The sequence below is a fragment of the Lemur catta genome, chromosome 13 (genome assembly GCF_020740605.2).
Source record: "Lemur catta isolate mLemCat1 chromosome 13, mLemCat1.pri, whole genome shotgun sequence".
Taxonomy (NCBI): Eukaryota; Metazoa; Chordata; class Mammalia; order Primates; family Lemuridae; genus Lemur; species Lemur catta.
The window spans coordinates 82,373,469-82,397,362 of NC_059140.1; the positions used below are offsets into that span (position 1 = coordinate 82,373,469).

General features: G+C 52.7%; 2 protein-coding genes, 2 long non-coding RNA genes and 1 other non-coding gene across 6 annotated transcripts; 3 read left to right on the forward strand and 2 right to left on the reverse strand.

Annotated features, from left to right (window-relative positions):
• The first annotated feature begins 16 nt into the window (after positions 1 to 16).
• Positions 17 to 13,082, forward strand: LOC123648854. Of its 2 annotated transcripts, none has more exons than XR_006738806.1 (3): positions 17 to 101; positions 8,637 to 8,762; positions 12,831 to 13,082. It is a non-coding gene; the product is annotated as an uncharacterized LOC123648854 (long non-coding RNA). The 2 variants fall into 2 exon arrangements; XR_006738807.1 differs by having other exon boundaries at positions 27 to 95.
• Positions 1,154 to 5,712, reverse strand: TRIM17 (tripartite motif containing 17). Its single transcript, XM_045566740.1, is given in 7 exon segments — positions 1,154 to 1,288; positions 1,290 to 1,708; positions 2,118 to 2,217; positions 2,308 to 2,334; positions 3,598 to 3,828; positions 4,565 to 4,660; positions 5,284 to 5,712. Coding segments are annotated over 7 exon segments (1,437 nt in total).
• On the forward strand, positions 4,415 to 4,860 carry LOC123649229. Its single transcript, XR_006738931.1, has 2 exons — positions 4,415 to 4,452; positions 4,604 to 4,860. It is a non-coding gene; the product is annotated as an uncharacterized LOC123649229 (long non-coding RNA).
• On the forward strand, positions 13,029 to 13,088 carry LOC123649551. Its single transcript, XR_006739054.1, has one exon. It is a non-coding gene; the product is annotated as a U7 small nuclear RNA (small nuclear RNA).
• Positions 13,089 to 14,154: 1,066 nt separating this feature from the next.
• On the reverse strand, positions 14,155 to 14,578 carry LOC123649475 (histone H3.1). The gene has a single exon (XM_045567659.1). It carries the CDS (start codon positions 14,576 to 14,578, stop codon positions 14,168 to 14,170), a length of 411 nt encoding a protein of 136 aa, XP_045423615.1. The 3' UTR covers positions 14,155 to 14,167.
• Between the last annotated feature and the right edge of the window lie 9,316 nt (positions 14,579 to 23,894).

A 23,894-nucleotide genomic window follows, 5' to 3' on the forward strand; every position in this document is an offset into this window, starting at 1 on the left:
ACGCGACAGAACGGGAGAGTGTTCACCCGGCGTCCCGCTGTCGTCTGCGCGCCGATGGCTCCGGGTGGCGCGGCCGGGCATCTAACCCGGCCCGGGTAGGGGTGAGGGGCGGGCCGGGGCTCGGGAGAGGCTGGGCGCTTGGGGCTGGGGAACCCGCAACCTGGGGCGGCGGCGCCCCTCACCACCCCCCGGGGCGTCCTCGCCCCGGGACGGTGGCCTGGCCTGGCCTGGGCCCCCGCACACCCGCCCAGGCAGGCCAGGGTCACGGCGATTGGAGTGTGGGGCACGGGACGGGGGCGCCCCGCCAGCACCGGGCCCTCACTCTGCAGGCGCACGTTGCCCCAGAGCACCCCTCGCCCAGTCTTCTCGGGGTGTGAATCCTGGGGCGCCAGCGACGATGCTCGGGCTGTTAATGTGCCTGACCCTGCAGGGCTGCGGTGGCGGCTTCGCTGGAACAGGGAAGGGCGCTGTGGGAAGGGGAAAGGAGGCCCGGACGATCCTCACCTCTTTTGGATTTTGCCGCTGCCTGTGCAACTCTAGGGGTGGAAGGGGGCGGGATGGGCGGCTCTGGGGCTCCGCCCTTCCCGTTTTCCCCCAGGGAAGGAAGCAATAGCCAGCGCAGAGGATGCTAGAATTTCTGTAGGACACCTGGGACCATCCTTTCCATAGTAACCTGAACCTCCCCAAGGCTCGTGCAGTGGCTCACACCTGTAATCCCAGCGCTTTGGGAGGCCGAGGCAGGAGGATGGCTCCAGGCCAGGAGTTGGGGACCAGCCTGAGCAACAAAGTGAGACCTTGTCGCTACAAAGAAATTTTTAAATATAGAAAGAAAGAAAAAAAAAACCGACCTCTTGGGAAGCTGGGAGCCACAGAGTTAGTGACATTCCAAAGTGCGGGGAGGGGACAGAGGCATAGCTGAAGACTTGAGCACACTGTGCCTGGTACGCAGGTCTGTATTTAGAAGTTGGTCCGCTGGGAAATGTAGGGGCTTTGGAAAGTTTCTGTGAGTACAGCCTCTTAATGTTTGAGGGCTTTAATCAGGACCCTATTTTGGCTTTGAGAAACCAGCCCCACACAGTCGATGGCTCTCAAGCCCAGCAGGGAGCCAGCAGTGAACAGAGGGACCGCAGTGCCTGCGTCTCCACCCCCGTATCTACCCCTTCACCCACACGGTCACTGTGGAGATGACCATCTGGCCACATTTGGGAGCCCCCAAGCAGAAGAAGGGCTGCAGCGGGCCGGGGAAGGCGGCCTGGGAGTAGGTGTGCAGGTGGGACCCGTCGTTCACCGCTGTAGAAGGAGACCTCCCCGGCCTCGAAGTCCAGGAAGATGCCCATGTGGCTGGGTGGCTCTGTCAGCGTCACAGGAGTGGGGGCGGCCATCGTAGTGCACAAGTACTTTGTCCCCTTGGACAGCTGCACCACCCAGAACCCATTCTCGGGGCACTTGGGGACCCTGTCTTTCCGGCTCACGTTGTCTCTGCACACACCCAGGGCCCACAGTGCGTCCCCGGTGAGGTTCATGCCCACCTCCCAGTAGTGCCTCCCCGAGGAGAAGGTCTTCTGGCCCACAACACAGGGGTAGGCCACAAATCTGTCCTTGTTGTAGAACTCGGTGCCTTCAGGCGGGCAACTGAGGTAGCACCTCTGGCGGCTCTCGTACAAGAGGAGGTAGGGGTACGCCGAGGTGGGGTCCAGCACCACATCCTCTGCAGATGGGGCCGGGGCAGCCGGGAGACATGGGGTGCCGTTCAGGGCCAGGGGTGTCAGGGTGGGGTGGGGTGGGGTAGAGGGTGGCTTGTGGCCAAGTGGTCCCCAAAATGCCCAGAGGACCCCCTCCACTGAGTGCAGCCACGTATCTGGGGTTCCCTTGTGGTCTTGCACCCCAGCTGTGTGAGGACATTGGTGTTGATAAGGAAACGGCCGGGGGTGCGGGGCCATGTGAGAGCTCAGCAGTGTCATCAGTGAATGGAGCCACCGCAGTGCACGGCCAGGATCAGGCAGTGCAGTCTGAGGCCCTGCGTTGGTGGCTCTTCCCCCAACCCCGTGTGTCCAGGGCTGGGTGGAGCTTCACCGAGAGATCCAGAGTCAGGGTTCCCGGCGCTGGGCCCCACTTACCCTGGAAACTTTTGAGCACCGCTATCTCTCCGGGCACCCTGCACACCGTCCTGAGCACAGCCGGGGGGACAACCTCTGGGTACCGTATGCTGAAGCTGTTCTTCGTCCAGGGGACACAACCTCATTGTCCCTCTGTTCCCACACAGGCCCTCCCTCACCCACCTCTGCCAACGCCACCTCGGGTGACCACATACCTGCCCAGCGGGTCCTTGATATCCTGCAAAAGACAGAGGGAGGGAGGGAAGGTGGGGGGGGAAGCCAAGCTCTAGGCTCCCCCACCGCCACCCTGGCCCACCCCTCAAGGCTGTGAATGCTGCCTCCTTCCTGTCGGCTGCCCGGGCATGCCCTTCCCCGCAGTCGGGCACCGTCCTCGCCAGGGCACTCCCGACCTTCTCTGCCACGCTGGGCTCCCACACCCACCGGGGCCCTCGCGGCCCCTGCAGACGCCGATGCCCAGCGGTCAGTGCGGCGCGAAGGGGCGGTCGGGGCAGAGAGGCACGTCTGCCCTTCCCTGCAGGTGAGCAGTCGGCACCAGCCTTCGCCTCCGACTCCGTGGGGCGCGGCCCACTCAGGATGTGGAGAACGGGACGGGGCTGCGTTGCACTTGGGTGCGGTGTGGGGACGCAGAGGGGACAGAGTAACAGACCAAGCTGCCTGGGCATTTTCTGGAGCCTCCTTAGGAGCCTGCAGCGTTCCCAGACGCCACCTTAACAGCTCCGGCCTGGGAGGTTACCAGAGGTTTCTGGTTTCCAGTGGCCATTTCTCTGGTTTCTGCAGCACGACCCTAAGTCTTGGCACGGGAATCTCACGAGGTGACACGCTTAGGCCCTGCTCACAAAAGTTACTACCCACCAGCCGCATGGGGCTTAAGCCAACTCTAAGCTGTGAACAAGGCGTTTTTTGTTTGTTTTAAGAGGCAGGATCACACTGTGTCACCCAGGCTAGAGTGGAGTGGTGTCACCATAGCTCACTGCAGCCCCGAACTCCTGGGCTCAAGTGATCCTCCCACCTCAGCCTCCCAAGTGGCTAGGGCTACAGGCACATGCCACCACACCTGGCTACTTAAAAAAAATTTTTATAGAGATGGGGTCTTGCTATGATGCCCAGGCTGGTCTCAAACCCTTGGCCTCAAGCAATATTCCCACCTTGGCCTCCCAAAGTGCTGGGATTATAGGCAGGAGCCACCGTGTCTGGCCCAGGCTGCTTTATAATAGAAGACAGACCATTACCCAAAGTTAGGACAACTGGCAAATCTATCCAGGACAACCCACATGGTGTCAGGCAGGACCTCGGGTATCTCATATAGTGGTTGCCCGAGTCTGTGGGACTTTGTTTCAGTGGCCCTTCCCCATGGGGCTGCATTTGGTCCCCGAGCTCATGTCCTCCTGCGTGTACAGGCATAGGGAGGTGAGCAGCCGCTGCCCCACCCCAAAGGCCCTGCAATCCGCACCCCCTGCCCCGCCGAGCCCCGCCCACACACCTGCAGCATCTGGAGGGGCCCGCGCTGGCTCCAGTCTTCCAGCTGCAGCAGCAGCATCTCCAGGGAGTGGCTCTGCTGGGCCAGCAAGGCCTTGCTCTCCTGAAGCCTGCTGGCCGTCTCCTCCTCCTCCTCCTCCAGGGCCTGGAGCAGCCTGCGCTCTTCCTCCGCCAGGCAGAGGCCCACCTTTGCAAACTCCAGCACAATGCGCTCTCTCCGCCTCCTCACCTTGTTCTGGGGGGGGGCACCCCGATGTGAGTGAGTGGGTGGCTCAGCGCCATGGACACCAGCATGTCCCCGGGCGCCTGTTGACCCAGAGAAAACCGGCAGCTCCAGCTAGGGCTGGGGGCTGCACCAGCCTGTCACTGTGGTGTGACAACGCTCTGAGCCACAGAGGCAACTTCCATACATCTGAACATGCTTTACAAACAAACCAACCCACAGAAAACTAGGTTCCCAGCAACCAATCAGAGGGCTTCAGTTTACCTGGGCAGGTACAATAAGAAAGTCCCCTCTGTTTTAACCCTGCAAGGAATGTCGCTCTGAAACACAATCCTCTTTTTGGTCTGTTTCTGCCTTCTTCAGCCCTGTCGTGCCTATAAAGCCCACGTCCTCTGCTCAGCTCAGCTGAGCCCCTTTTTCTTTATTTTTTTTTCTCTGTCTTTCCTTCCTTCCCTCTTCTTTCCCTCTCTCTTTCTTTCGCTCTCTCTCTCCTCTCTCTTTTCTTTCTTGAGACTGGGTCTCGCTCTGTCACCCAGGCTGGAGTGCCGTGGTGTCATCACACAGCTCACTGCAACGTCCGACTCCTGGGCTCAACTGATCCTCCCACCTCAGCCTCGGGAGTAGCTGGGACTACAGGTGTGAGCCACCATACCTGGCTAATTTTTCTATTTTTTTGTAGACATGGGGTCTTGCTATATTGCCCAGTCTAGTCTCAAACTCCTGGACCCCGACAGCCGCAGGCACCTACCTGCCACTCGTCTAAGGCCTGCTCCTCCTTGGCCTGCAGGTTCCCTGTCTTGGACATCTCCTCCCGAAGGTATTCCATGTCCTTCTCCAACTTCAACTGTGGGATGCAAAAAACCTCCAGATGTGGGGTCGGCGGTGCCCCCACCTCCCACCCACAGTCTGGACTGTGCTCGCTGAAGCTGCGTCCACACCACAGATCTTCCTAAGGAGGGGCGGGGGACCCCAACACACTGCCCCAAAACACGCCACTCCAGATCATTTTGCGCTAAAAGCAATTAAAGACAAGAGCAGGTGCAAGAATTGCTCTAACCTTCGCCTTTTTCTGCCTAAAAGTAGGAGCGGGAGAAAAAGCCCAACTTGTGGAAGACTCACGTCCTCCCAAGACCCGGAGAAGGGTAATGTTTTTGTCACCAAAGGCAGGAAGTCAAAAGCTAGAGAAATCTGTACATCTCGCTCCCCACACGATTAGTGACTCGGTATATAAGTGTGCGACTCCAACATGCTTCTTTGGGTCTTTAGCTCCTTAGAAAGGGTTTCCTGGTCACTTAAAACTTAAGTTCAGGTGTTCTTTTCCTGCTCATTTGTCTTCAATCAGTTTAATTCTCAAGACAGCCAAAAAACCCCAAGAAGGGAGAGGTAATATTGGCCTACCCTAAGCCATAACGTCTAGGCTCGCCTTGTCCCCCTGGACGCCCCCTGCCCGGCCCCGACGCGGCCCACCTTGTAGTCCTGCGCGGCCTCGTCCAAGGGCCGTGCCCTGTGCAGGCGGTGCTCCTTGGCCTCCCTGCAGACCACACAGATGGGGCTCTGGTCGTCCTCACAGAAGAGCTTGAGGGGCTCCTGGTGCAGCCGGCACAGGTCCTGCCTCTGCAGGCCCGGGTGCTGCCGCGCCATCTCCGCCACCTTGGTCAGCAGCCGGTTGGGCCGCAGGTTCCTGTGGGGGGACGTCTCCCTGCACTCCGGGCAGGCAAAGCTGCCCTTCCTCCTCCGCCGCCCCTTCTTGCCCTTGGCCTTCTCCCAGCTCATCTGGATGCACTCGCGGCAGAAGTTGTGTCCACAGGAGGTCATCACGGGGTCGTTGAAGTAGTCCAGGCAGATGGAGCATGTGGCCTCCTCCTTCAGCTTCCTGGCAAGTTCCACGGCATCCATGGCTCCTGGGGAGACACCAGGCCAGGTTGTCTGCGGCGAGGGACTCCGCGTGAGCCGTCACCCCCGAGTGTGCACACTTCCTCTAAGGCCTGCTTTCCAGATGGGGACAGGGGTCCAGCGAGGGAATAATAGCTGTCATTGAGGAGACACAAAAACCTCCCTGGCCACTGCTCTCCAGTGAGTCTGGAGCCCACCCTGTCCCGTCTCTGGCTCCCCGGCTGGGTCTCTGCAGAGCATCCTACCCAGTCACCGCGACGGGATAGCTACTCAAGTCCTCATCTGCCAGCCACCTTTGAGGTCTAAGTCCTTGCCTGCCCTTCGGGGAAAAGCCTGTTAGTCAGTTTAGGAGAATCCGCCTCCCCTTGGAGTCTCTGACCCTCTCCACCTGTTGCTGGGGTGGATCAGAGATTCTCCCCTAGGGCAACATCCCCATGGCAGGAAGCCTGAATGAAGTGCCTGAATAATTACTTAACAAAATCTCCGTACACCAAAGGAATTGTCAGAGGAAGAAAGCTCTCTTCCATTAGGAAGGGAGATGCAGTGCCAAAAAGACAAACATCCGTGCACGCACTGCACGCGCATGCTCAGTATGCACGCGTGTGTGCACAAATGCACATGTGCACACACAAATATAGCCATGCACGCGTGCACGCATGTAGGCAATCATATGTGCGCATGCATGCACAAACACGCATGCAGTCACACGTGCACACCCATGCATACACACTACACACAGACGCACACACGTGAACACGCATGCGCGAGCACCGAGGTACACTCATGCGCACACAGGCACACACACGCATGCACACAGACGCCCTTTCAGTCTGGACACTTGTGACTCCACGCACTGGACGTGCGCCGCCTTCGCCTGCCTGCTTCCCAGGGCTGCTAAGGGGACCCCCGAGTTAGAGGAGACATCTGAAAATGCGTCTAAACTCCGAGCCCGACCCTCTCCCCGTCCGGTTCTGCAGTCCCCTCAAGCGCCGGCGTCTGGGGATTTCCTAGACGTTCCGGACTCTGCCCCGCGCTAATCTCGGAGCTACTCGCACTCGCGCGCTCGGCGCCCGCCCGGGGACCCGCGGGGCGCACCACTGCCCGCCGGGACAGAGCCAGGGCAGGGCCGGCGTCCTCGGGGCTCTGGACAGCTCCGGCCCGAATGTCCCTCTGTGGATGCGGGGCTCGTCCGGGGGACCCGTGGTCAGTCGGCCCGCGGTTCCAACGCTGCCCGGTCTAGGCCGCCGGGCGTCGGCGGGGGTGGCCGGCACAGGCTGGGTCTGCCCGCGGGGCGCGGGGCGGCGGCCGGGCTTTGTGGCGTCAGAGGGGAGGGGGGGGAGTGCAGCCCGCGGGCGGTGCCTCGGTGGCGCAGTGGCGCTGGCTGGGGGGTGGGGAGGCAGCAGGTGGGGGCCCGGGGGGAGTTTGCTGGGGGTGCTGTCGGCTGCCCAGCGAGGAAGGCGAGAGGAGAGCGTACAGGGAGGGGCCCCGTTGGCTGGGGTGGGGCCTTGGGGAGGGGAGGCGGGGGTCGTGGGGGGCCGGGCGGGAGCCTGTCTGCGGGGCTGGGGCTGCCTGGGGGCAGCAGAGCGCGCGAGGGGCCGGGGGCTAGGTTGGCCCCGGCTGGGGGGATGGAGAGGAGTTTGCGGGCGGGGAGGGGGTTTTCAGGGGGGGGCGCGGGGTAGGAAATGGGGCAGGTGTCCGCGGTGGGGCAGGCGGGTGAGGGCGGCCGGAGTCGGGGGCGGGGGTACCGCGAAGGCGGGCCGGGCGCCGGGTTGGGAGGAGATGCAGGGGTCGCGGGACACTGCGAGCCACCTTCCCCCGCGCCCCGTCGCTTGCGCCTAGTCAGCGTCCGGCCGGGGGTCTCAGGGAGGGGGCGTCCCATCCTGGGGGCAGACCGGTTCGGAGGGGCATGGGGCAGGTCCGTACCCTGGAGCGGAGGAGGGGCTTCTTGCCAGTGCCCTAGGTAATTTCGGCCCATATGCCGCCCCCCCCAGTCCTGACCCAGCCCTGGCACGTGGCTGCGCGTGCCTGACTCCTGGGCGTCGGGGGAGGACAGATGGGGAAACTGAGGCTCAGAGCATGCTGGAGAGCTGGGAGCAGCGGGTAGGGAAGGCCAAGCAGCACAGTTTAGCCATTTCGGGAGCGTGCGGGTGTAGACGGCTGGCTTTGCCTGGGCTGGCTCGGCCGGAGTGTTGTTTATTCCGTGGTCTCCTCACTGACGCACAGGACGGGTCTGTGCACCGGCAGCGGGTGGGGGGCCCACACGGGCCGAAGTGAGGACACCTGTTGTGAATTCCTGCTTAACCCCCACCTCCCCGAGCCTCTGCCTGTCGCTTGTATCAGCGAGAGAATTCTGGGCTGAGGGTTTCCTTCAATTTAGAAAATAGAAAAAATATTGGTTTGTTTGAATCAGGATTCTAACAAGGTGATGAGGTCTTTTACCACTTAGTATAGTTTCTCTTTTATTTTTCTTAAATTTTTTCCCCCATTTTTGTCTTTTTTAGTAATGCTGACGGGGTGGGGGTGCATAATGGCTTTCCTCAACCCTTCTAGGTTCTTTGTCTGGGTGACAAGTTATATTGCCATAAGGCATATTAACAGGAGAAAAACCATTTGCACGGGAGTCCCAGGAAATGTGGGACTCAAAGGCCAGAGGAGTGGCCTGAGCTACCAGAAAGGACTAGGAGCTTGGGGGCTCTGGGAGGTGGCCATGACAACTTTTGAGCACAAGAGAAGGATGCATAGTGAATAAAGGTTGTCATGTTATGCCTAACAGCAAACTGACCCAGAGGCAGCTTCTTCCCGAGAACCAGCCCATCTCTTTCCAGCGTGGCGATAAGCGGAGACCAGCCAGGGAGAACCCGCAAGGGCCACTTACTCAGAGCTTACGGGTAACAAGGGAATCAGATGCCACCACTTGCTTTTGACAGAGACTGGGAGGCAGACAGCGTGGGAAAGACTTTTAGTGTTAAGAAGGAAGATTCCAAGTGAGCCCTGATGGAGACTGTTGGCTTTGGGAAGCGGAGGCAGCTCGTTGGAAGTGGGGCATCCACCAGGTGGGTTAGAGCGGTGTATTTGCCTTCCTTTGGTTGATCCTAAGTCGGCAGCGGGGGCTAAAATTTGAAAAGCAGCCAGTTATTAATCAAGTCCTGGCCAATCAGGACCGACGGTTGCAGGGGTTATTTTTTGGCTTCCTGGATTTTCGCCAGAGAGTGAGATCTGACTTCCTACAAGTCCACCTTACAGCAGGCTGGCTTCCTGGGCTGGGCTGCTGCTGCCCAGAGTTTTATTTTTATTTTATTTGTTTTATTTTATTTAAGACAGAGTCTCACTCTGTTGCCCGGGGTAGAGTGCCCTGGCATCAGCCTAGCTCACAGCAACCTCAAACTCCTGGGCTCAAGAGATCGTCCTGCCTCAGCCTCCCGAGCAGCTGGGACTACAGGCATGTGCCACCATGCTCGGATAATTTTTTCCTATTTTTAGTAGAGACGGGGTCTCATTCTTGCTCAGGCTAGTCTTGAACTCCTGACCTCAAGAGATCCTCCCACCTCGGCCTCCCAGAGTGCTAGGATTACAGGCATGAGCCACTGCGCCCGACCAGACTTCTATTTTTGTAGATTATCTGGGCCATTGTCTGTTTGTTCAGGTGACCCTTCAACAGTGTATAAGTTAAGAATGCCAGCCCCCCTCACAGATATTTATTATTATATGATACAATTCACATTATGTAATATATTTTGATTCCCCCAAAACTTAACAACTGTCAATGGAAAAGAACCCAAACTCTGTACATTAACGTAAAGAGATTGATTCTGAGCGGAATATGTGTGACCATGGCCCGGAGGGCCAGGCCCAAGAAACTTTGAGCAAATGGTCTCACTGTGGGTGGGTTACAGTTTTAGGGTGACAGAAATTACACATAAAATCGTAAATCAATACATAGAAGACGTATATAGGTCTGGCCTAAAAAGGCAGGACGTCTTAAAGTGGGGGCTTACAGGTTATAGGTGGGTTTAAAGATTCTTGGATTTACAATTGGTTAAAGACCTGGAGCTTTGCCTAAAGGCTTGGAATGTTTTAAGATAAGGAAGTCTGTCAATCAGAGACAAGCCACTGGACATATACCAGAGGACAAATACCCGACTCAAGTAGTCTGTTAAGTAAATCGATGCCCTGCAGGGTGGTTTAACCTCTATCTTCCATGGCCTTAGGCCTGTTAATGATTTTGTATTTTATTGTTACAAAGAATAACTCCAAAAGGGACAGGGCATAATCAGGTGTGTCTGACCTCCCTTCTCCCCATGGCCGGAAACTCAGTTTTAAGGTTTTTTGTGTTTTTTTCTGGGGGTCCCTTAGCCAAGAGGGGTCCATTCAGTCAGCTGGGGGGCTTAAAATTTTGTTTTAGTTCACACAACTAATAGCCTACTGTTGACTAAAAAAGAAGCCTTACTGATAACGTAAACTAACATAAACAGTTGGTTAACACATCTTTTGTATGTTATATGATGTATTATACACTACATTCTTACCATAAAGGAAGCTAGAGAAAAGAAAGGGGGACTTGGACACGCCTCATTATACCCCCTCCCTTTTAGAGTTTAAACAAAACGATTGACCAGAATTAATGTTAAAACAGATGGCAAGACTGACAAAACAGACTCTTTGTGACAATAAAATTCTAAATTATTAACAGGACCTAAGGCCAGGCAGGGCAAAGGTCAGATCAACTGCAGGCCATCAGTCTACTTAGCACGTCACTTGACTCAGTATATTGTGGCTTGTCTGTGATTAACAGACTTCCTTAACTTAAAAAGTTCTAAGCCTTTAGACAAAGATTTATTTCTTTAACCAAATATAAATCAGAGAGTCTTTGAACCCATCTATATCACCAATAAAACTCTCCTTTCTACCATGTAACTATCTTGGTGGTCTTTCAGATGACATAGTTTAATAAGAATGAGATTTGGTTTTTGTCCCCAGACACAGAGCTCCTAAAACCCTCAGAATTTCCTGAGAGATAGGAATGTCTTTTGTTATTCATAAGGCATCTCTTCCCATCACACCCGAGTCTAAGCTACTGAGGTGACTCAGGTGGGGTCCCCTATATAGTCTCAGGAAGGGGCTGGTCACAGAAAGACCAAGAGATAAGAGGGCTGGAACTTTTCTCTCCATACCCTGCTTCACTTCCAAGGGGAGAGGGGGCCAGAGATTATGCTCTACAAAAAGCCCTCAAACTCATCAAATCTTGAACAACAGGATTTGATGATTCTCTGGGTTGGCGAACACACCAAAGTGCCCCAACTCCATGGGGACAGAAGCTCCTGCTCTGGGGACCCTTCTGGAGCCTGCCTTATGGACTGGCTGTTCCTCTGTAATATCCTGTGTAATACACCCCCAAACGTAAGTCAAGTGTTCCCTGAATTCTGCGACTGTCTCTGCTTAGAAGGGCATGGATCCCATCCACGAGGGCCCCACTCTCATGACCTAATCACCTCCCAAAGGCCCCCCTCTTCAGGGGACAGGATTTCAACATATGAATTTTTGGGGAGACACAAACATTCAGACCATAGCATTTTTTTTTCCTTTTTGAATCCTCAGCGCTTGAAACATGGAGAATCTTGTGAGGGAATGAAAAGATTTCTGAATAATTGTCAATACTTGGAAGCAACCCAGAGGTTGTTCAGTAAGTGAATGGAGAAACTACAATACATCCGGACAATGAAATGTGATTCTGTTCTAAAATGAAATGAGCTATCAAGCCATGAAAAGACACAAAGAAACATAAAATACTTAACTACTGAGAGAAGCCAATCTGAAAAGGCTACATACTGTGTAATTCAACTATAGGACATTCTGGAAAAGGCAAAACTGCGGAGACAGTGTTGGAAATATCAAGTTTCCAGGGGATAGGAGCAGAGAGGCAGAGCATGGGGTGGGGGGCATTTAGGGCAGTGAGACTCCTCTGTAGGACAGTATAATGGTGGCTACGTGTCATTATACGTTTGTCCAAACCCACAGAATGCACACCACCAAGAGTGAACCCCAATGTAAACTGTGGACTGTGTGTGACAATGACGTGTCACTATAGCTTCCTCGATTATAACGAATGGACTCCCCTGGCGGGGGGTGTTGATAATGGGGAAGGCTGTGTGTGTAGGGGTCGGGTGTATAGGGGAAATGTCTATTCCTTTCCAGTCAATTTAGCTGTGAACCTAACTCTAATCTTACAATATAAAGTCTTTAAAAACTCGGTCTGGTTTGGGAGCCCCTCTGGCAGACCATCCCTGAGGGGGAGGCCGCAGCAGGCGTTCCTGGAGAGCCCTGTGTAGTGCTGGGGCTGAGGGTGCTCCAGGGAGGCTGTGGAACATTCCTAGCTAGAGCAGCCCAGCGACTGGGGCACACCAGGAAGCTTCTAGAACTCAACTGGAGAGGCAGAAGGAATCTTAGGACCCTCCTAATTGGCCTCACTGTCTGACCCTTCTTAAGGGGTAGCCCTTGGTGAGCAGCCAGCCCCACCATCTCAACCGCCAGCCACAGGCTCCAGCAGGCATGAGCTGCCCTGTTCCCCGGGGCCATCCTGTGGTCTTCACACAAGGTGCCTGCTGCTTACCCCAGTCTGTGGCCTGGGGGTGGACACCTGCCCTGAGCTGGACCATGAGCCCCTGAGCCTGATCATGTCAGCATTCAGCTCAGGGGGTTGCCACAGAAAAATCACGCACTGATGAACACACTTGCATGGCACCTGGCACGTGGTGGGTGCTCCAGGTGTCCATTGTCTGTTACGGGCTGAGTTTTGTGCCGCCAAATTCGTATGTTGAAGTCATAACCCCCAGGCCCTCAGAATGTGGCTGTATTTGGAGATAGGACTTTAAAGAGGTGAGTAAGGTAAAATGAGGTCATTAGGGTGGGCCCTAATCTACTATGATTTCTCATAGCAAGAGAAATTTTGAGAAGAAGAGATTAGGACACAGACACACAGAGGGACAACCACGTGAGGAGACAGGGAGAAGAGAGGACGGCATCTACATGCCCAGGAGAGAGGCCTCAGGAGGAACCAGCCCTGCCAACACCCTGATCTTGGACTTCCAGCCTGAGTAGTATTTCTTTCTTTCCTTCCCACCCAGGACAAGGACTTCATGAAGCACAGAACAGGAACAGCGTCCGGACTTGCATTTATCACTAAGGAGTCTGGTATTGAAGGCCAGGGCCGACTTTCAACCCCAGAACACGGCTGTCCTCGAATACCGTCCGCCTTTGGGTAGCCCTCCAAGGGTCTGTCACCCATCAACCTCTAGACACCCTAAAATTTAAAAGATATGTTGCAGTGTTACAGGTTTTAGAATTTGTCTAGCAGGTTTTCTGGTCCTCACCGGAAGACCCCACACACACAGACAAAGCAAATAAAAAATAAAAGATATGACTTTCAGTTATGTGTGTGCTAATTAGCTGATAAAGCTTTTGAATTTTGTTGTTTCCTCGTGTTGAGGGGAAAAAAGAAAAAAAAAAGCTTTTGAATTTTGAGTCAACTGGATATAAACTGGACTCAAACTTCAAAACCCACTGTTGCCGACTGATGGCATTTAATATGCAGCCCTCGCTATTCATAAGAGCACCTTTAACTAACTATCAATACAATACGGGCCTCCCTCACTCAATTATAAGCACCTGGAGAGCAGAGCGGGCAGTGACAGGAGGCGACGGGTTTTATCCCCTCTGTGTTCCCAGCACTGGACAGTGCTGGGTCTCTATTCATTTTACAAAGTCTTCAGTGATTAAATGACGCCACTCTGCACCAAACGGAGAACAATCCTTACATCCTCCCATCTGTGCTCAGGTCGTCCTGATGTAAGTCCACCGTTGGGCTCGTGGCCTCCCTCGCTGGAGGTGGTCTCAGCAAGCGGGTCTATGCGCATCCCCAGGGCGCCAGCAGTGTGCTTGGTATATGTTGGGAAGCCTGTTTCAAAGTGCCGGGCACCCGGGCCATCAATGCCAGCGACTGCTAGGTGAGCTAGCTGAACTTCTAAGTGAAGATAGACCAAGGTAACAACACACGCAGAACTCGCTGGCCTCATAAGCTAACAATGCAAACTAGTAGGAGCAACAAACAGCCTGAGCTCTACTATGCGCGTGCGCGCAGAGAGACTCGCGGGGCTTGTGACTACAGCGAGGCTGAGAACCGCTAGCTGACCTGACCCGAGCGAGATGGGGTAGGTGTCCAGGCGGGTGTAGCCAGACCTCCAATCTGACCTAACTAGTGTTAGACTGGACTGGCGAGACTCCACTCGCCAACCTCCTGACCTCCCCCAGTCAGGGAAGTGAGGGGAGTGGGAGCCGCCCCCAGCGAAGCCCGAGAACAAACATGTTACAGCCATTTTGTGATCAAGTGGGTGGCTCTGAAAAGAGCCTTTGGGGTGGTGATGACTGGCGGCGGCGGGCGGCGGGCGCACAAGAGGCCTGAGGCCTAAGCCCGCTCCCCGCGGATGCGGCGTGCCAGCTGGACGTCCTTCGGCATGATGGTGACGCGCTTAGCGTGGATGGCGCACAGGTTGGTGTCCTCGAAGAGCGCCACGAGGTACGCCTCACACGCCTCCTGCAGCGCCATCACGGCCGAGCTCTGGAAGCGCAGGTCGGTCTTAAAGTCCTGCGCGATCTCCCGCACCAGCCTCTGGAAGGGCAGCTTGCGGATCAGCAGCTCTGTGGACTTCTGGTAGCGGCGGATCTCACGCAGCGCCACCGTGCCGGGCCGGTAGCGGTGTGGCTTCTTCACGCCGCCCGTGGCCGGGGCGCTCTTACGAGCCACCTTGGTGGCCAACTGCTTGCGCGGCGCCTTGCCGCCCGTCGACTTCCGCGCCGTCTGCTTGGTGCGAGCCATCCTTCTGAGTGTTACAGCTGCTATTGCTAGCTCTGCTTCTCCCTCAGTGCAGTCAAGCCACCTGCGGTGCCCGGTTTTATAGAGCCTGCTGCGTTCCCATTGGCCGGCCCCAAGGTGGCGTGAGGACAAGCTACGCTCTGATTGGTTCCCGCTTTGCCGCCTGCCCTTTATATTCGCGCCAGTTGGTTGCAGCCACCGCAGCTAGCGCCGGCAGAACAGGGGGTTGAGCTGGGGTAGGCCAGGGCGGTGGGAAGGTACAGGCGCCCTCATGTCCTCTCAGCACTCCTCCTTCCTTCCTCCTGACCCTGGCTGGGGTGGGGAGAACCTTCTAGAAGCCAGCACTTGGCGTTCCACCTTTACACGATGACCGTGTTCAGTTTTCTTGAGGACAACAGCCGGGGTTAAAGGGATTCCCTCACCCTTTATGGCCTGCAAAGAACCCCCTTCCCCATATGACTCAGACGAGATTTAGGATGAGATTTAAGAGGAAAAAATATGCATTTCTGGCATATTAACTATTTTCAATTAAAGGCATTAAAAAATAAATAAACCAGCAGATGCAAGAAGCTCACATTGACCTTGGTGATGTTTTTTAAAAGCAGGGGATGAAATTCCCCTGTGGAAGATATCCTCCTCATACTGGAAGGAAAGTAAGGTTCTTATTCTCAAGGACGGGAAGTGGGAGTTGCTGTGGTTTGGGTGTTCATCCCGCCCCCCAAAACCTGACGTTGAAACTCGATCCCCCGTGTTGGAGGCAGGACCTAGTGTGGTGGGGGGGCCCTGGAGGTGCTGCCCTCACCATCCCAGCCCCCAGCCCCCCTGGTATGTAGGGTATCAGTGTGAGCATTTGTGTCAGCCCTGCTGGAGCCGGGCTGCTTTTGTTGCTTAGGCAGCCACTGGCAGCAGATGCTTTGCATTCCCTTAGGGTCCCATTTTTGTCTCCCCTCCTGACTCTGGGCTTCTCTAAGAACATCACTTTGTCTGGAATCCACTGTTACTCTGCTGGAGCCTGGTTGGCGTGGTGGCCTTGTTAGGTCTGGAGGAGGGTAAACAGGTGGCAAGGAGGTGGCTAAGGGCAGAGAGCAGGAACCGAATTGTAGCTAGGAACCAAATTGAGGCTAGGAACCATTCCCTGGTGGGACTATACATGGTAAAAAGTTCCTAGTAACCAACAGCTCGTTACCATCTAATTAGCATAATATGGGTGGAGCTTTGTGGAAAATTCTAGAAAAGGTGCATGCGCAGAAAGGGAAACTGTTATATAACCTACCCTGTCATTGTAACCTGTCACGTAATCTCTTATGTAACACTAACCTGTCAATCACCCCCAAAGGCGGGAAACAGCAACCAATCCTGCCAGGGGGAAGACGGGACAAACTCTTGGGCTTATAAAAAGCAACATGTGCTCAGCCTTCCCCTCTTTCTCCATCCACTTCTGGGGAACGAGCTGTTCCACTTTCTCTGGAATGTATTTTCCCTTCGTGTAGCTTCCTTTCCTTTCTTTGTGTGATAAACTGTTTGTATTAAGTTGCTGTGTCTGTGATCACTCCGTCATGGCTGACTCGGTACCAGTACTCATTGTCCACACTGGAACCCCGGGGGCCAGGGAACGTCCACACAGACAACCAAACAGCCGGGTGTGGGCGACAGGAAACACTCCACAATGCTGTGATTGAATCTCAGCCTCTCATTGGGCCTGTGCCCCTGGGCTGTGACCTCCACAGGTGTGTCTCAGCTGTTTTTCCCCCTTTCCGTGTGACAAATTAATCTTATATGTTTTCATAACTTACTTCAATATAACTGACTCCCTTTAATTGTTTTTTTTTTTTAAAAAACTTAATGCATTTAAAAACATTCTGAGACAGGATCTATGGGCTTCATCAAACTGCCAGAGGATTTTTTATTTTTTTAATTTATTAACACCATGAGGCATAGTTGTAGATTTTCCTCTGTTGAAATGCTCCGTTCCTGACAGTAACCCAGCTTCATTCTGGCAGTGAGGAGTTGCCCCTCAGGTTGGTATTTGGGTTCCGATTGGCTGACATCCTGTAGCTGTTTTAACCAATTAGAGAGCTGAACTGGAAGCAGCTGATTTAAATGTGCACTTTAATCCAATCATATGTTAGATTCCCTAAGCCCTCATTTGAATATAAGCCATATAAATAGGACCAGCTACGTCGCAGGCTTTTGCAGGGAAATACTGTCTCTCCTCTTGAAGTCCGTTTCTAAACTTAGGATGACTTGACCATCGGATGTGGCTTGTGTTCAGAATGCATGGGGCCGGGTGATAGGCTCTGAGGTCACATACTTCAGGTCCAAAAGTGTGCAGATCTCCACCAAGTTCCCCAGCTGCAAGGGAACAGCTTGTGTATCTAGTAAAAGCTGGTTGGCTGAGTCAGCTCTTTTTGCAGGACTAAAGCTTGTGAGACACTCAGCTCAATTCCAACTGTGTCTGGATGGAAGAAGATTGAATTCCTGTAGAGTCTGATAAAATAACCAATTCCATCAATAGAAAGCATTTACTTGAGTTCTCTGTTTCACAAATGCTATGGAAACAAGCACATTACTTTTATTTTCTTTTTATTTCTGCCTTTGTGAACAAACCAAGTTACTTTTTGATAGTAGCCAGATTTAGTTTCAATGGATTCTAGCTGGCACAGGGTTTTTTTTTTCTTTTCTTTTCTTTTTTCTTTCTTTCTTTCTTTCTTTTTTTTTTTTTTTGAGACCCTCTCTGTCACCCAGGCAACATAGTGAGACCTCATCTCTACAAAAAAATTTAAAAATTAGCTGGGTGTAGTGGTGCATGCCTGTAGTCCCAGCTACTCAGGAGGCTGAGGTAGGAGGATTGCTTGAGCCCAGGAGTTTGAAGTTATAGTGAGCTATGATCATGCCACTGCATTCCAGCCTGAGAGAGCCAGACCCTGTCTCTAAAAAATAAATAAATGAATAAATATATATATATTTCTAGTTTACCTAATCAGAGACTTGGGTCCCTGAATTAGTCAGCTTTTGGTGGTATGCTGCCAAGAACAGGCAATCCCACTACCACAAAGAGGCCCTTCTTGTCAGTGGGTCTGTGGGTGGCTACAGGGCCCCCAAATGAGAGGAGGGCTTGGGTGTACTTCATTGCCCCTCTTATTTGGGGACCTCAAAAGTAGGAGTTAGGCGATGGTATTCATCCCATAGGGGTGAGGTGGAGAGTGATTATTTGCTGAATGATATCAAATCTAAGAGAGCCCAGATCTTTGCCACAAAAATACACTATTCTTCAATTCCACATGCAACATACATTACTCTCTAAAGGTATCCGGATATGCCACTCCAAAGCATGCCAGTTTAGCATAGGGATTATTTTGGCTGAAGGCCATTGGGAAGAAGCAGATACAAAAAAAGCTGCCTTCCCTGTTTGCCTAACAGCAGGACAAAAATTTATGCAGGAGTCCCCTCCTCTCTCTACCAGGAAGGACATAAGTTAATCATCTGAGATGACTCTAGACCCTTATCTGCCAGGAGACAAAAATTATATGTATTTATGGCATACAGTATGATGTTTTGAAATATGTATACATTGTGGAATGGCTAAATCAAGGTAATTAACAGACACATTACCTCATATATTTATTTGTGGCAAGAACACTTACAATCTACTTTCCTAGAAATTTTCAAGTATACATTGTTGTTAACTACAGTCGCCATGTTGTACAATAGATGTCTTGAACTTATTCCTCCCCTGTAATTGAAACTTTGACCCTTGGTCAACATCTCTCCGCCCCCCAGCCCCTGGTAACCACCAGTCTACTCTCTACTTCTGTGAGGTCAACTTCTTTAGGTTCCTCATATAAGTGAGATCATGTGGAATTTTTTTTTCTGTATTTGGCTTATTTCACTTAGCAGAATATCCTTCAGGTTCATCCCTGTTGTCCCCATCTTAGGGATGAATAGTATTTCATTGTGCATATGTACCAGGTTTTCTTTTCCATTCACCCGACGTTGGAAACGGGTTAAGTCCATGTCTTGGCTATTGTGAACAGTGCTGCAGTGAACGTGAGAGTGCAGGTATCTCTTCCACATACGAATCTCATTTTCCTTTAGGTGTCTATACACAGCAGTGGGATTGCTAGATCACATGATAGTTCTAAGTTTTTGAGGAACCTCCATGCTGTTTTCCGTAACAGATGCACACATTATCACAATGATTCTGAAGATCAATGTATCTCCACAGGATAGAAACCTACATCATCATTTAAAAAGACAACAGTGACATAATAGACAAAAATAGCCAATTCCCAACTCTTCAATTTTGTCTGTGATACCTAATTTTCACTAAGAGCAACAGAAACTCCTTGGGGTGTAGTTGAATTCATGTCTTGAGTCAAAAACTTAAAAACAAAACAAAAAACAAAATCCCATGATGGGTCTGAAATAGCCTTTTGCTGTCCAAAAGCAAAGATGATTCCAACAATCACACACTATCCTTAAAGGACAAAACAGACATTTATTTGAAAGGATCTACCAAGGGCCGCAATGTGATCATTTGATCATCAAACATCAACAATAAAAATGCTTAATTAGAACATGCTTCATTTATAAAAAGGAGAAAAGTTAACACAACTAATCCTAAAACAACAAAATTATGGAAGTAAGATTGTGTCGCATTTTTATTGATTTTGACACACACAGGTGTTTTGTTTCTTTATGCATATGTCCGCTTATAAAGTTTAGCTGTGGGCGTGTATGTATGTCTGTAAGCAAGGAGCGGGAACAAAGAGAGTCCAGTGGCCCGGGGACAAATGCACTTGGGAAGGAATGGTCGAGCAGAGAGCCAGGTTTTGCCCAGGCTGCTCGGATGGGGGGACTAGGGATGTTCCATCCGTGCGCGCCCAGGAACAAAGGCGACCTGTCACCCACCTCTGCCTAGCGCGCGTGCTTTTGTAAAGATCTAGCAAAAGAAAAAAAAGGCTTCACTTTCAGGAGGATAAACCGCAGCCCTTGGGAATGCGCGATCCCGCGGGAAGTCAGTGACTTAAATCAGGAGCGCGTCCGAGGTTCTGAACACGCGGGGGAAGAAGGGGGACGCGGGGTCGGGGGGACCCGGAGCGCGCGCGAGATCCCAGACAGAGGTCAGCATCTGGAGACCGAGAGGCGGATTTTGCATCCAATGCCGTTAGGCCCGGGGCGTTTGAATGGACCAATGGACAAGCGTCCCCAGGCATAAATAAGGGACTCAAAGGCTTCAGCGTTTTATGTCGGGAGTCCCCAACTGCCGAGAGCAGGGAAACCGAGTCTGCAAAGCCGCCGCTCCCCCGGCCCCCAGAGGCGCGCGCCGGCGACCGCCCGCGCCTTTCCCTTGGCCCAGCACCGCTGCGCCCCGTGCCGCTGTTGCGGAGACCCAGCACCCCTGCGCCCCGGGCTCCCCACCGCGCGGGTCCCCGGGACGAAGCCCGGCTTCGGCGGCGCCGCAGGAGGCGCGAGGCCGGCTGGGAGGGGCTGCGCGGCCCCGGGCCCGTGCGCCTTCGCGGCCAGCGCGGCCCGGGGGGCCCTAGTACCCCCGCACCGCACGCACCCTCACGAATCCCGCCGGAAGTGGCGCTCGCGCTCCAGATGACATCCCACCTAAATCTCCTCTTACCTTCGGCAAAGCGGCGGCGCGCCTTCTCCCCGCGCCTTCCGCGTCCTTCGCCGTTCTCTGTCGTGTCCCGGAGCCTGCCGGGCGGGTGCCCGCATCCCGGGTCAATGAGCGCGCGTCTGGGACGCTGCCCCCCCGCCCAAGCCCGGTCCGTTGCTCCGCACCCTGCGGGAAGGACCCGGCGGGGCGCGGCGCCAGCGGGGACCGCACGCCCCTTCCCGCCCTTTGTTTGCTGTGGCAGCTCGACTCGTTCCTCTGCCTCCTCTGACCAAAGGAGAGGAATCCCTCCCATTGTTTTTTTTTTTAATTAATTCATCAAATGTCTACTTAACACCGACTGTGTGCCAGGATGGCTCTTGGCACTTGGGGTGAGCGCACCAGATAGAAACGCCCGCTGGAGCCTGCAGCCTGGTGGAGGCGCGGGAGGTGGAGCGGGACGCGGCCGCAGCGCTGAGGGTCGGCGCGGGGGGGGGGACGGGGCGCCGGCGGCTGCGGGACCGGGGACGGCTTGGAGCCCGAGCCGAGCCTGGGCCAGAGCCGGGCGGGCCGCACGGGCCAGACCGCCGGGCCTGGGGGCGGCAGCGGGAACCTGGAGCTGGGGAGCCGGAAGGAGGAGTGTGGTCAGAGGTAGAGAAGGGCGGCTCGGAAAGGCTGGGGCTCGCTTCTACCTCCGGGGGGACCTCCATACAGCTTCCACAGGGGCTGCCCCAGTTTCTATTCCCACCGGCCGCGTGCAAGGGTTCCACATTCCTCTCTCTTGTCTTTTTGACAACCGCCACCCTCACACGTGTTTGGAGATAACTTCACGGTGGATTTGCATTTCTCTGATGGTTAGTGATGTCGAGCACCTTTTCACCTACCTGTTGGCCAAACGGCATGTCTTCTGCGGAGAAAGGTCTATTCAGGTCCTTTGCCTAGTTTTTAATTGGATTATTTTGGCGTGTGGTTTTTCGTTTTGTTTTGTTTTGTTTTCACTACTGAGTTGTAGGAGGTCCTTGTGTATTTAGTATATTAACCTCTCATCAGATGTATGTTTTGCAAATATTTTCTCCCACTCTGTAGGTTGCTTTTACTTTTGTTGATTTCAGCCATCTCACTTCTGGATGTACACCCAAAGGAAATAAAATCATGATCTGGAGGAGATGCCTCCCATGTTCATTGCAGCATTATTCACAATAGCCAAGATACGGAAACAACCTAAATGTCTGTCGATGGATGAATAGACAAAGAAAATGTGGTACAGATAGATAGACATGATCATATATCATAATATATTATTATAATAAAAGTTATGTGGCTCATACCTTAATAAAGCTGGGAAAAAATAAAAATAAATCAATAAAGCATTCTGAACAACAAAAAGATCATGGCTGGGTTCAGTGATTCTCTCCTATAATCCTAGCACTTTGGGAGGCCAAGGTGAGAGGATCCTTTGAGCCCAGGAGTTCAAGACCAGCCTGGACAACATAGCAAGACCCCCCACCCCTCCACAAAAAAAAAAAATTAGAAAAATTAGTCTGGTGTGGGCAAGTGCACCTGTAGTCCCGGCTGCTGGGGAGACTGAGGTGGGAGGATCACTTAAGTCCAGGAGTTGGAGGCTGCAGTAAGCTGTCAGTGTGTCACTGCACTCCAGCCCAGGCCACAGAGCAAGACCGTGTATCTAAAATAAATTAATTAATTAATAACAAACAAAGAGATGGGAGCTTTTCCTTGGAAGGCCCTGTACATCCCCTGGAGAATTTCCAAGAAGTAATCTGAGGTGGCCCACATTCAAGGGCTTTGAGAGCACGTAGGTGAAGCTCCTTGGGTCAGAGATGTGAAAATTTGAGAGTGCGAGAGTGGTGGGTTTATCATGCACAAGTGCGCCACCCCACCCCAAGCGTTCGTCCATATCAGACCTGAGAGCCCAGCATTCAGTGCACCTGGATGGATGGTCTCTGGGGCACGCTGGTCCTGTGCGCAGTGTCCTTGGGAACGAAGCCAGGCAGGGTTTCTCCTGCCCTCCGAGAGCTCAGCTTGCGGTGGAGGAGACGGGACAGTAGCCCACCATACACAGTGCCACCAAGGGAGAAAAGTGATTGCATGGAAAGGACACATCTGGGTGCCCTTGCCTTGGGGTAACCTCCAACAGCTGCTGTGTGCTGCGACTCATGGAAAGTCACCTTCAGGCTACAGGTCATGACACAGAAGGGCTTGCAGACCACATCTGAGTAACGGGGGCGGGGTGCTGACTCTGAGGACAGGGGTCAGTGGAGAGGCAATCCGCCACCCGATCCTGGGTGCAGGTGTCCACGGGGGTTGTTGCTCTCTGCCGCCAGATGTTTCCATGGGCAGTGTGGTTAGGAGGCCCAGTACTCAGGTGCCACCAAGGGCACCTCAGCCAATGGCACACAGGTGCAGCCACTTGGGGACAGGTGGGCCAAATGGTGTCCTCAGTGGGTGGCGGAATTAAGACCTTCTGGATATTGTGTCAGGGGTGCCAGGCCTATTTAGTGTACCTTGATTAGTCAATGCCTCTTGTATACTTAGGCAGCCTGAATATTTACCGCCTCTTGTATACTTAGTGATCATGAATATTGACTGCCTCTTGAATATTTAGTGTCATCCTAAATATTTGTCTCATGTATACTTAGTGTTATCCTAAATCCTTAGTGCCTGTTGTATACTTAGTCATCATGAATATTTAGTGACTCTTGAAATACTTAGTATTATCCTAAATATTTAGTGCCTCTTGTATACTTAGTGTTCATGTATATTCAGTGTCTCTTATTTGGTGATCATGAATATTTAGTGCTTCTTGTATACTTAGGGATCGTTAATATTTAATATGTATTGCATCTTGTATATTTAATGATCATAACTGTTCAGTGCCTCTCGTGTATTTAGCAATCCTGAATGTTTAGTGCCTTTTATATACTTCCTGATCATGAATATTTAATATTAGTGCATTTTGTATACTTAGTGGTCATAAATATTTAGTGCCTCTCCTACATTTAGTGTTCCTGAAAATTTAGTGTCTCTTGTGTACTTGCTAATCCTCAATATTCAGTGCCTCTGGTATACTGAGTGAATATTCGGTGCCTCTGGTAGACTTAGTGATCATAAATATTTAGTGCCTCTTGTATATTTAGTGATCCCGAATAGTTGTATATTTTGTGATCGTGAATATTTAGTGTCCTCTCTCACATGTTTATCAATTCTGAATATTCAGTTTCTGTATTATATTTAGTGATCCTGAACATTTAGTACCTCTTGTGTACTTAATGACATGTATATGTAATATTTAGTGTATTTTGTATACTTAATGATCGTCAATATTCAGAGCCTGTCACATATTTAGTGATCCTTAACATTCAGTGCTTCTCGGGCACTTAGTGATCATAAATATTTAGTGCCTGTCATATGTTTAGTGATGCTGAATATTTGATGTCTATGGTATACTTTGTGATCATGACTATTTAGTGTCTTGCATATTAAGAGCCTCTTATATACTTACCGATCATCAGTATTTAGAGCCCGGGTGCCTCCTGTTTACTGACTGCCTCCTGAATATTCAGTATTTTGGTCCTCCCATCCCATCCCTTTCTGCTGGCAAGACCCACAGTCCCACTTGCTACCCGACACATTCCAGGAAATTCTCCCACCCGGTGATGCGAGAGCCATCGGGGCACAAGGGAAACCAGAGGGCTC

Excerpts from the sequence above, each read along its gene's own strand:
- LOC123649475 (XM_045567659.1), bottom strand. The coding sequence starts at position 14,578 with ATGGCTCGCACCAAGCAGACGGCGCGGAAGTCGACGGGCGGCAAGGCG.